This window comes from Tenrec ecaudatus, chromosome 14, assembly GCF_050624435.1.
Source record: "Tenrec ecaudatus isolate mTenEca1 chromosome 14, mTenEca1.hap1, whole genome shotgun sequence".
NCBI lineage: Eukaryota > Metazoa > Chordata > Mammalia > Afrosoricida > Tenrecidae > Tenrec > Tenrec ecaudatus.
In genome coordinates, this window is record NC_134543.1 from 12183046 (window position 1) to 12195923 (window position 12878).

Genomic DNA, 12878 nt, shown 5'->3' on the forward strand with positions numbered 1-12878 from the left:
CCTTTAAACAGAGCAGGGGCTGCAGTCTAACAGATGTTGTGCTCACACAGCCCTCTACCCCAGGGGTGCTCCCAATGCACTGGAGAAAAGAATGCTGTTCCCAATGTGTCCACGAACTAGAATCAACTTTGCTTCTGACCTCGGGCTGGCTGGGCGGGGGTTGGGGTTCTTTCATCGCTTAGCTTCTCTCTCTCTCTCTCTCTCTCTCTCTCTCTCTGTTGCAAAATAAAGTTTCCTGATCGAACGAGGTCATCCTATTAGCAGACAAGTATGCTTCCTTGGGAAACAGCCACCACATTGAGTATCCCCTACCAAGCTTTCTTCCCCCTCTGTTCAGACACACGCCTGTGAGCACACGAGTGGATTGGCAACACAATGCGCATTTCCTGGAGGGGGAGTCACTCATTCCCAGAAACTGCTGTCTGTCGGACACCACTTGTCTGTCCATGCCCCCCACCCCTCTGGTGACTTGCGTGTTGCTACGATGGGAGCTTTGTCCCTGATATTTCAGACACCTACAGGGTCCCCCAAGGTGACCAGGTTTCAGTGGAACTGAAACAGACTAGGAAGGAGCAGGCTGTCCATGTCTGAGGAACCAGCTGCTGAAAACCGTAGGAACTGCAGTGGAACGTTGTCCAATATAGTGCTGGAAGATGACCCTGCAGGAGGAAAGGCACTGAGCAAAGGATGGACTGACCCAGGGGCTGCGACAGTGGGCTCCAACCTCACTGCAGATGTGAGAATGGACCAGGACTGGCAACATGCCTTCCGTTGGAGCTAGTATTGCTATGAGTCGGAACTGACTGGACAGCGAACAACAGCAGCAAGCTTGTTGCAGAAATCAGAAGAAAAGGGAAGCAGGGAAAGGTCAGGCAAAAAATGGAATCCCAAACCCAGCTAAATGAGATTATTCCAGAATGAGAGTGAACTACGCAATCTATAAATACAGTGCAATTCTGATCCAGGTCCCAGCAGCATCCTTCTTTAGAGATGGGGAAAGGCATCTACCACTTTAGGTGAAAAAGAAAGCCACAAAGCATGACATAAGGAGAAGATTAAAGTGGGAGGTCTCTCACCTCGAAGCCTCCTGTCCAGCCCCGGACTCACAACACCTAGTACTGGTACAATGAGGGATGCAGACCAATGACCAGAGTAGAAAACCCAGAAACAAATCCATCCCCCTACCAACAACTAGTCTTTGACAAAGGACCAGAACCAATTAAATAGGGCAGAGATGGGCTCTGCAGCAAATGATGCTGACGGAATTGGATTTCCATGTGCAGGCAAATAAAACAGGACCTAGACCTCACCCCATAGACCTACCTGAACTCAAGATGGAGTATAAACCTAAATGTTTACTCGACAGGTATCCAAATCACCAATGGAATATAGGACAAATGTCGGGGCCCTAATACCATCCAGCACGATGATAATCATTCAACAGAGGAGATGAGGGGGCCCGCCCCCAAATAAGAAGCTTACGGGCATCAAAAGAGTTAAAAAAAAAAAAAGAATATAGAGACTGAGGGGGGGAGGGTCAATGACATAATCAGACAAGAGACTAATCTCTAAAATTTAAGAAACCAGCAACACTTCAACAAGAAAAAGATAACCCAATTTTTAAAAATGAGTAGAGGACATGAGCAGACAGTTCACCAAAGAAGACACCCAGGTGGCCAACAAACACAGGAAGGCCATTGACCATTCAAGAGATGCACATCAAAACGATAAGATACCCCTTGACCCCAGAACTGATAGACAAGGACAACAAAACAAAAACAACAAATGCTGGAGAGGATGTGATGAGATCGAAACACTCGTCCCCAAATATGTAGGAACTGTGGAAAGGGGCAGGGTGCTGCCTCAAACAGCTGGGAGTAGAAAGACCATAGGACCCAGCAAGTGTAGCCCTTCCTATGTCCCCTACGGATATAAGCAACATAGCGGAAATGGACATGCATCCCCACGTTCATCGCAGCACTAATCACAGTAACAAGAAGCTGGAAACGACCCAAGTGCCCATCGGTGGAAGACTGGGTCAGTAAACCTTGGTGCATGAACACTGCGAAACATTTCATGACCTGGGTGGATTTGGAGGACATTATGCTAAAGAGCTCTGGTGGCTTAGTGTGTTATGTGTCGGGATGCTTACCGCAAGGTCAGCTGTTCAAAACCACCAGCTGCCTCTCGGGAGAAAGAAGCTTTCTACTCTGGTAAAGAGTTACAGTCTTAGAAAACCACAAGGGCGGTTCTACCCTGTCCTATAGGGTCACTATGAGTCAGAAGCAACTAAAGAGCAGTGAGATTGTTTTGTTGTTTTCTTTTCTGCTGAGTGAAGGAAAAGGACAAATATTATGTGAGACCACTGTGATTAAAAGAACCAAGGGGAAAGCTTTGCATACCAAAATAAACTGATTTTGATGGTTACCAGAGGTGAGAGGGGGAGGGAGAGAAGGGGAAGTAGAAAGCTAACGGGTGTTGTGTTTTGCGAGGCTGCCTTCCGCTCACACTACGCACAGGAGAAAGAAGCACTGTCCGGTCCTGCACCATCCTTACAATGCTCCTGTGCCCGAGCCCATTGTTGAAGCCATCACGTCACTCCATCTCATTAAGGGTCTTCCTCTTTCTCGCCCCTCCACTTTACCCAACAGGATGTCCTTCTCCAGGGACTGGTCTCTCCTGACAATATGTCCTAAGCACGTGAGACAAAATCTTGGCATCCTTATCTCTAAGGACATTCCAGCTGTACTTCTTCCAAGACAGATTGGTTTGTCCTTTCAACAGCTCATGATAGAAATGACAGGCTAGTGATCAGGCAAGTGTTAACTTAGGTGAAGGGGAAGATAAAATACTACAAGAAGGGGGAGAAAGGCTAGGGGGAAAATGAGACAGAGCAAGCCACTGGGGGGAAGTGGGGGGGTTAATAGGTTGTTAAAGTTGTTGGATGTTAAAACAATGATCTGACATATAAGCCCCCACCTAATTCACAACTAAAAAATACCGGTGAAGGAAAGAAGATTCCACATGGACAGGTATTAAGGGAGTTTACCACCCAGAGACCTCATCAAGTAGAATGTTAGAAACATGGAGACCTAGGATGTAATCCCTAGGCTCTGTAGAGCAGGAGCCTTCTCTGTCCAAGAGGAGATGCCAGAGTGCAGAGTGGTGCCCAGCACAAGCTAGGTACCGGATACGTACTGGTTTGAAGAACGGGATTGGTGTTAAAAATGGCAGTGACAGGCTTTGTGTTTAATAAATAGGTGGAACCAGATGTCTAGAGGGCATCAAAGGGGAGAGTGGTGGGCCCAGGTGTGGAACAATGAGCCTCATGAGAAACCGTGTCAAGAAGAAAGGAGAAAAAAAAGCTGGGTGTCGGGATGCCAAGAGGGTACAGACAGACACCAGCAAAGTGACATTTATGCTCATTTCTTCTAATAATACTAACTAGGTATTAGAATCAAGTGGGTTGTAATTCTTAAGACACATGACAGACTATGCAGCACCGTAAGACGCAGTAAGGACATAAAGCTTAGTGAGTGGATCAAAGAAGAATTCTGTAATTTATTATCTTGATGGTGACTTTCCAAATGAGCACTCCTTGTCAATCTTCTACAATGACCAAAAAGAAAGGAAAACAGCTGGCGGGGTCAATTGACTCTAAGATGTGATAGTTAAGTTTTATTGTACCCACACGACCGATGAACATGTGGGATTAATTGAAGGGGCAGAAAGAGAAATGGCTCAGCGAGTCTTGCCTGTCTGGTCTCTTGTTCTTTGGTGGTTGGATCAGTGTGTGGCTGCCTTACCTAGTTCCCTGATTCAGCTTGCAAGCTCACTTCCTGCGAGACATCCCTGAGGAGAAGCTACATGGACCTACCCTGATGCAGCCCTGGGTGCTGGAGCAGCCTCGTGGAGACCCCTGCCAGCGCTGAGATGCTTACAGGCTCACTGATTTGGCTTTCCTCCTGCAGTCGGTGTCATTGAGTGTGTTTTGTGACTTTGAGGAGGATCGATGTAGGACATACGGGCTAATGTCGGACTTATGGGCTTGGACTGGACAGGGTTGGGATGCTTTACGTACAATTACCCTTTATATGAAATTCTCTCTTATAAAATATGAGTGTTGATGAATTTTGTTTCTCTAGTCTACCCAGACTAACTCAGCAAGGTTCAAATTGTAACTGACATTCCAAACTCATACTGAACCCCGGGAAATAGTCCAAACAAGCAATAATACATGTATAGCAACTCTGATTCTACTTAAACAGGGCTGACTCCAATCACAATGGCTGTAGTCTTGCTCACAACTAAGAACAGTTTTCATGGAGAATAAGAGTATTTAAAAACCTTGGTTTGGGAGGAGGATCAAGATGGTGAGTAATTTTCAAATGTATTTCAATGAAATGTATGTTGTTCAACATATATTAATTAGGTTAAAAAAATAAAGGATGCTTACCTAAAAAAAAAATCCAATAATCCTAAACCCAAAGCTTCCCACCAGTGAAGGCAAAAAGAGAGACAGGACCACCCAACTGTTACACAGCAAGAAAGCAGGAGATCAAAGGGTTTCAGACCCTCCTCTACACCCTGGAAGTAAGATGGTAATAACCACCGCTATTTTAAAGAGTCTTGCCTGGTCTAGAAAATTGCCACATTCCTTGACAAAGAAGGCCAGGGTGACATGGGCATCCAGCTCTGATTATTGTCACCAACTCATCAAAACCTCAAACTCACCGTCATTGAGTTGATTCTGACCCATGGTGAACCTATAGGACAAGGTAGCTGGGACTCTGTGGGTTTCCAAGACATGTTCTTTACAGAAGGAGAAAGCCTTATCTTTCTCCCCTAGAGTGGCGAGTGGTTTTGATCTGCTGACCTTGAGATGACAGCCTAAAGCATAGCCCACTACCCCACCAGGGTTCAACTCATAGCCACCTGATAAACGGAGTAAAAAATGAAGTAGTCAAAAATATCATCTTGCTTGAATATACAAGCAATGCTCATGGAAGCCACAGTCAAGAGATCAATTGATGCATTGCTTTGGATAAATCTGCTGTACAAGACCTCTGGAATGTGTTGAAGAGCAAGGATGTCACTTGGAGGACTCAGGTGCACCTGACCCAAGTCATGGTGTTTCAGTCACCTCATATGCATGTGAGAGTTAGACAGTGAATACGGAAGACAGGACAACAAAGGAAGAATCGATGCATGTGGATGATGGTGCTGGCGAGGAATGTTGAAGGGACCGTGGACTGCCAAAAGAACAAACAAACCTGTGCTGGAAGAAGTACAGCCAGAATGCACCCTAGAGAGAAGGATGGCGAGACGTGGTCTCATGTCCTTTGATGTGTTGTCAGGAGAGACCAGTCCCTGGAGAAGGACATCATGCTTGATAAAATAGGTCCTGAGAAAAGAGGAAGACCTTCAAGGAGATGGACGGACACTGTGGCTGCCACCAGGGGCTCTGACATAACAAAAGTTGGGAGGATGGCACAGGGCCAGGCAGGATCTCACTCAGCGGTGCGTGGGATCACAATTAGTGGACGGCCACATCTTCCCCCAGAGTGGCTGGTGGGTCTCAGACACTCTTCGCAGGCAAGCATTCTACCACTGCTCCTCTGGGGCTGCTTTTTAAAAATTCATTTTATTGGGGGCTTGGACAACTTTTTTTACAATCCATCCATCCATCCATCCATTGTGTCAAACACATTTGTACATTTGTTGCCCTCACCATTCTCAAAACGTTTGCTTTCTACTTAAGCCCTTGGTTTCAGCTTCTCATTTTTCCCCTCCCTCCCAGCTCCCTCCTCCCTCATGAACCCTTGATAATTTACAAATAATTGTTATTTTGTCATATCTTACAGGGTCCGATGTCTCCCTTCACCTACTTTCTTGTTGTCTGTCCCCCAGGGAGCAGGTTATATGTAGATCCTTATAATCGGTTCCCCCTTTCCACCCCACTTTCCCTCCACCCTCCAGTATCGCCACTCTCACCTCTGGTGCTCCTCCAGGGGGGCCTCTCCCACATTAATCTGTCTCAGAACTCCTACCCTGAAAATAGCACTTGCAGACGTTTTCTGAGACTAGGCCAACAAGGCCACACAGAGACTCATTAAAACAAACATTTGGAATGTTTCCTCTTCTTGGAATCATGAAACTATGCCACCGTAAGAAAGGGAATTAATATGTAAGGAGTCCAGGTGCTGTTGTATATGAAGCAGGGGGCGGCTAACCACAGTTCAGAGGTTCCCACTCACTAGCGGATCCACGGGAGAAAGAAGTAGCTGTCTGACCCCATAAAGATTAATAGTCTCAGAAACCCTATGGAGCAGTTCTACCTTGCCCTATAAGCTGGCTAGGAGTTGGAATCAGCTCAATAGCAGTGAGTGCTTGTGGGTTAGAAATAAAGCAAACTCCCTGCCATCAAACTGATGCCAACTCATAATGACCCTACAGGACAGCGTAGAACTGCCCCATGGGTTTCTGAGACTGTCACTCTTTACGGGAGTAGACAGCCTCATCTTTCTCCTGGGGAGAAAGGTGGGTTCAAACCTCTGACCTTGTGATTAGCAGCTCAATGGATAGCCACAAAGAGTCAGTCTCAGAAACCCATGGGGCATTACTACCCTGCCCTGTAGGTACATGGCGGCAGGGAAATGGGGAAGAGGCGTCTTCATCAGCATGTGCTAATCACATGAAATGACTTGTCTTTAGATTCCTTTCCGTGTAGTGTTCCAAACGTGCAATCTTGTTTCCTGTCCTTACTCAACACCCTTTTGTGTGTGTGTGTATGTGTGTGTGTATACTATATATCTATACTGTGTGTATACTGTATATCCAATATATCTATACTGTCTCTTTGCCTCATGTGCTTAAACTATCAAATTTTGGGTTTTTAATGCATCTTCTTTTTCTATTTTATATCTTATGAATACATTTTGCCTAAGAGATATTCTTCTTTATTTTTACAGACGGACTATATCAGAGGAAAACTGTGGTATAACGAACACTGCTTTGCTAACAGAGAAATGTATGAAGGTGGGTATGAGTGCAAGGTTAGTCAGCAGGCTTTTATCAGAACCAGTCATATTCAGGGTGAGTGCAAAAAGCACTGGCACTCAGAAACTAATCGTTACATGAATAACCATGACTACAAGGAAGAAGAAAATGTTCTAGAATTGAAGATGGTGACAGTTGTCCAACTCTTTTTGAGACGATTGGTACTAAGGTTCTAATTCATACACGCACAGCTTTATTCCAAACAGAGCATGTTTGAACGTGTCTCCGTGACAGATGGATGGCAGCAGACAATACACTTAGTCCCAGGAAGCTGCCTTCAAAATCCAGGTCGAATCTTAGCAGTGACCCCCATGGGGATCTGGTAGGCCATTTAAGTGTCAGCCGTGCGCGTGGTGAACTGAGAAGCTTATGGTGGCTGTTTTCAGGTTAACAGATTTTTATTTTTCAGAAAGCACACAGGATGATCATGGGGAATTTTAGAAAGCAGGTTTTTAAAGAAAATTGAAAGGGCCAAAATGTTGCACTGAGGGATTTTTTTTCTTTTTCTGGCAACATCAACATTTTATTATAAAAAGAAACATAGCAACATTAAATATCTGCAAAACAAACCCAATGATAATGGACCATACAGCTCACTGATAACAGGTATCAGGGTTTAAAATCACAGGATGGTATGTCTTTATTCATATTCATCTGGACAGTTATATGCTAGCTTAATGGTTCGTTATGTTTATTTTTCTCCAGCTGTGAGTATGTGTGAGCTTGTGTGATCCGGATTAGGATGTAAAACTATATTTCTTTTATTTTTTTCTTTAATCATTTTATTGGGGTCTTGTACAATTCTTATCACAATCCAAACATACATCCATTGTGTCAAGCACATTTGTACATTTGTTGTCATCATCATTCTCAAGACATTTGCCTTCTACTTGAGCCCTTGATGTCAGCTCCTCATTTTACCCTTCCTTCCCCACAATCCCCTCCCTCATGAACCCTTCATAATTCATAAATTATTATTTTGTCAAGTGTTATACTGTCTGACATCTTTCCTCACCCACTTATTTGCTATCCATCCCCCAGGGAGGAGATTATACGTAGATTCTTGTAATCAGTTTCCCCTTTACCCCCTACATTTTCCTCCACCCTCCAGGCATTGCCACTCTCACCACTGGCCCTGAAGGGGTCATCTGCCCTGGATTCCTTGCGTTTCCAGTTCCTATTTGTACCAATGTACATCCTTTGGTCTTGCCAGATTTGTGGGGCAGAATTGGGATCATGATAGTGGGGGGTGGGGAAAGCATTTAAGAACTAGAGGAAAGTTGTATGTTTCATCATTGCTACCCTACACCCTGACTGGCTCATCTCCACCCCACAACCCTTCTGTAAGGGGATATCCAGTTGCCTACCGATGGGCTTTGGGTCTCCACTCTGCACTCACCCTCATTTACAATGATATGATTTTTTTGTTCTTTGATGCTTGATATCTGATCCCTTTGACACCTCATGGCCACGCAGGCTGATCTGCTTCTTCCATGTGGGCTTTGTTGCTTCTGAGCTAGATGGCTGCTTGTTTACCTTCAAGCCTTTAAGACCCCAAACACTATATCTTTTGATAGCTGGACACTATCAGCTTTCTTCACCACATTTGCTTATGCACACATTTTTATTCAATCACAACATTGTACCTATTCATTGTTCAAAAGTAGCAAAGACTGTCCTGTGAGAGTTTTTCTGGTACACCTTGCTGCATCTAACCTAAAGCCTTGATCTTGGCCCTTCAGACTTCCTTTGTTCCCCCAACTCAAAGCACATTGAAGAGGAACACAATTTGAATCTGTGACGGGCGTCCACGCTGCAGGTTTTGATGAGGTGTCAATCAAAGAGCACAGAATTCTTCAGGAAAGGGTTAGCAAGCTGGACACACTTCACATTTCTGATATTTTTTTGTTTCATAAAATATATTGAGAAACAATAGCCTCACATTCTGATGTTTATGTTTAATAATGGTGTCTCTAATTTTGTAGCAATCCTTTTAGACTTAACCCCAGTATGTGTCATTGCTGTTTATTGTTCTGACTTGTTTTTTATGTATAACAGAGCAAAAGGTGCCTGGTCCTCTGCTGTCTTCGTGGTCTTTAATATATTTGAACTCATTGTAGTGCGTGAGTAGCTAGTGAGGTTTCAGCGGAGCTTTCAGACTAAGACGGACTGGAAAGAAAGGCCTGAGGACAGATTTCCGCAAATTAGCCCTCACAACCCTATCAAAACACTGCCTAAAACCTTGTAGGTAGAACAGAGCCCATGCGGTGGTTGTCGCCATTGAGTCTGCTCCAATCCAAGCAAACTCACGCACAGTAGAACGAGACACTGCCTGGTCACAACTGTTCTAAGTTTGAGCTCATTGTTGGAGCCACTTTGTCAATCCATCTTGTCAAAAGCATTGCTCTTTGTCACTGCCCTTCTACTTCACCAAGCATGCTGTCCTTCTCCAAGGAATGACTTCTCCTTACAACATGTCCAAAGTCCGTAAGACAAAGTCTCCCCATCTGTCCGTCTAAGGAGCATTCTGGCTGCACTTCTTCCAAGAGAGATGTGTTTTGGCAGTCCATGCCACTTTCATTATTTTTCCCCAGCACCATAATTCACATGCATTGATTCTTCAGTCTTTCTTATACAATGTCCAATGTTCGCATGTACATGAAGTGATTGAAAATACCATGGTTTGAGTCAGGTGCACCTCCCTGCTTGTTAACACTCTGAAAATGTCTTATCCAGCACATTTACCCAATGTGACATGTCGTTTACTGATGTGTTCATGAGCATTGATTATGGTTCCAAACGAGACAAAATCCTGACAACTTCCATTTCCCCCTTTATTATAATGTTATCTATTGGTTCCATTATGAGGATTTGGGCCTCTACCTTGAGCTGTAATTCAGACTGATGGCTGCAGTCCTTGATCTTCATCAGCAAGTGTTTCAAGTCCTCCTCACTCTCAACAAGCAAGATTGTACTATCTGCATAACACAGGTTGTTAATAAGCCTTCCTCCAATTCTGATGCTGAATTCTTCTTCATATAAGCCAGCGTCTCTAATGATTTGTTCAACATACAGATTGAACAAGTATGGTGAGAGGATACAACCCTGACATATTGCTTTCCTGATTGTGAACCAATGCAGTGTTCCCTCATTCTGTCTGTACAACTGCTTCTTGGTCCACATACACGTTTCCCATGAGTACAACATCTTGTTATAAGTGCAAGAAAACATATTCAAGACTACTAGAATTTTTATGTATGCAGTCTATTTTTTATAAATCATTTTATTGGGGACTCATACAGCTCTTACCACAATCCACACATGCATCCATTGTGTCAAGCACATTTGTACATTTATTGCCCTCATCATTCTCAAAGCATTTGCTTTCTACTTGAGCCCTTGGTATCAGCTCCTCATTTTTCCCCTCCCTCCCCTGCTCTCCCTCCCTCACAAACCCTTGATAACTTATAAATTATTATTATTTTTCCATATCTAACACTGTCCTATGTCTCCCTTCACCCACTTTCTGTTGTCTGTCCCCCAGGGAAAGGGTTATATGTAGATGTCCATCTGCTACCTTAATACTAAACTTATAAATATATGCTATTTCCCCATCATTATATATAAATATATTTGGTTTTATATTATTTATATTATTATATTAATTATTTATATTATCACATATAAATGTGGTCCCCATCATCATATATAAATATATTTACATATATACATGCCTGTAATTAGATCTCTATAAATGTCCTTGGCCTCCCAGTTCTTTCCTCTATTTCCTTTTACTTTCCTCTTGTCCCACCATCATGCTCAGCCTTCATTTGGGTTTCAGTAATTCCTCTTTGTTACATTACCCTTGACCAAACCCTATCAGGCCTCCTTCACCCTCCTTAACATTGATTTTAAATCACTTGTTGTTCCCTTGTCCCCGGGGTTGTTAACACCCACTTCCTATCCCCCCCTACCGCCTGCCCCTCTCCCATGTCTCCCCAGAACCATCTGTCCCTTTGTTTTTTCCTCCAGCTTGTTTATCTGGCCTATCTTATCTAGATAGATCTGCAGAGATAACAATATGCACAAAAACAAGACAGAGCAAAGCAAAGCAACAAAAGAAAACAAAATAACAACAAAAAAAGAGAAGGGCCTGTAAATAGTTCAAGGTCTGTCTGTTGACTTTAGGAGTGTTTTCCAGTGGAGTCTAATGGGGTGCCACACCCTGACCCCAAAGTCTATTTTTGGTATTCCCTGGGGACTTATTGCTCTGTTCCCCTTGCTGTTCTGTTGCAACCCTTAGTGTTTCGCCTCAGTGTGGTGGGGTCAGATCGGGTGCAGTCCTCGCACTGTGTCTCCAGTGTTGTCCCCCGTAGTGCTATGGGTCAGTGAGGGACATCGAGTCTCATAATGGGGCCAGCAATATGGTCATCTCTGTGTTTTGGCTGCTCTGAGTGGAAATGTCGTCCTCAAGGCTTGGTGGGCCAGGATGTGCTCCGCTCTCTCTGCCTCTCCCTTCATTTGCTCCCTTGTACTCTGCTCAGACATGTCCCTCTCCCTGAGCTGCAGCTTCAGTGCTGTCCTCTGAGGTGAATTCTTCTGTAGGGAGAGGGGCTGTCCACCTAGTTGGGATTGGAGCCGGTCCCTCAGACCTCTCTATTGGTTCCCTGCTTCCTGCCGGTATGTTGCATTCACATCTTGGAGCACCGGGTTGAAGTCCGATCCCCTTTCCCTGTGGGGATAGAAACAACACCCTCCCCTTGGGTGGTTGGGTGCCCTGTTCCCCCGCTATCTGTGTCTTTTTTGTTCTTTTTTTCTCCCCCCTCTCCTTTTTAGTTGTCTACCATGTGTATCCCTGGATTTGGTCTGGCCCCTGCCATACTACCTGTTCCTCACCCCAGGAATGTTTGTATACAGTAGCTTTTTTCCCTATGCCCCTTTTGCATTTTAATTTTACCTCAGTGGACTCATGTTGTACTTGTCCTTTTGTGCTTGGCTTACTTCACTTAGCATGATTTCCTCCAGTTCTTCCCATGCAACGATGTGCTTCATACGTTCATCACTGCTTTTTAGCAATGCTTAGTACCCCATTGTGTGTATGTACCACGGTATTTTAATCCATTCATCTGTTGATGGAAATTTGGGTTGTTTACAACTACGTTATGCAGTCTATTTTATTAACACTGACCCTTCTTTTTGTAACTCTTGTCACCTTTATATTTTGTAGTTGATTATATTACTATCACCTTTGACAGAAACAGGACTCTGAGTGAGGTATGATATTGAATATTTTAAAAGGTAAGAGCTTTTGTTGGGCATGGGTTCATGAATTTTTATTAATCGTTTAAGTGAAGAAAGAAAGGCAGTTCTGCAAACCGAAAGGCCTGCCCATCACTCAACAGTGTCTCTTGTTGTAGTGTGGTCAGGTGGGTGTCACTCATAGCAATCCCCTGTACAACTGAGCACCCCACTGCCCAGGCCTGCACCATCCTTCCAGTGGTTGTTACATTTGAGCCCATTGTTGCAGCCACTGTGTCCACCGTCTCATTTGGATCTTCCTCTATCTCTTTCAGTGACTCCCTGCTTTACCAAGGATGATGTCCTTCTCCAGGGACTGGTTTCTCTGCTAAAGTGTCCAAACTACATGAGACAGAGTCTCACCATCCTTGCCCATAATGAGCATTCTGGCTGTAATTCTTCCCAAACAGATGTGCTTGTGCTTTTGGGAGTCCATGGTATATTTAATAGTCTTATCCAACAACATCCAGCCTTTGCATACGTAGGAACTGAAACAGACAACCTCACTGTCACTGAGTCCG

The 12878-nt window shown here is 44.2% G+C and overlaps 1 protein-coding gene across 1 annotated transcript in view; it reads left to right on the forward strand.

Annotated features, from left to right (window-relative positions):
- The window catches only part of CATSPERB (catsper channel auxiliary subunit beta), a 147149-nt gene that overhangs the window by 24619 nt on the left and 109652 nt on the right, over positions 1 to 12878 (forward strand). The window contains exons 10-11 of the mRNA XM_075531640.1: positions 6972 to 7038; positions 12287 to 12333. Coding sequence (XP_075387755.1) covers positions 6972 to 7038; positions 12287 to 12333 — 114 coding nt within the window. The remainder of the gene's footprint in view (positions 1 to 6971; positions 7039 to 12286; positions 12334 to 12878) is intronic.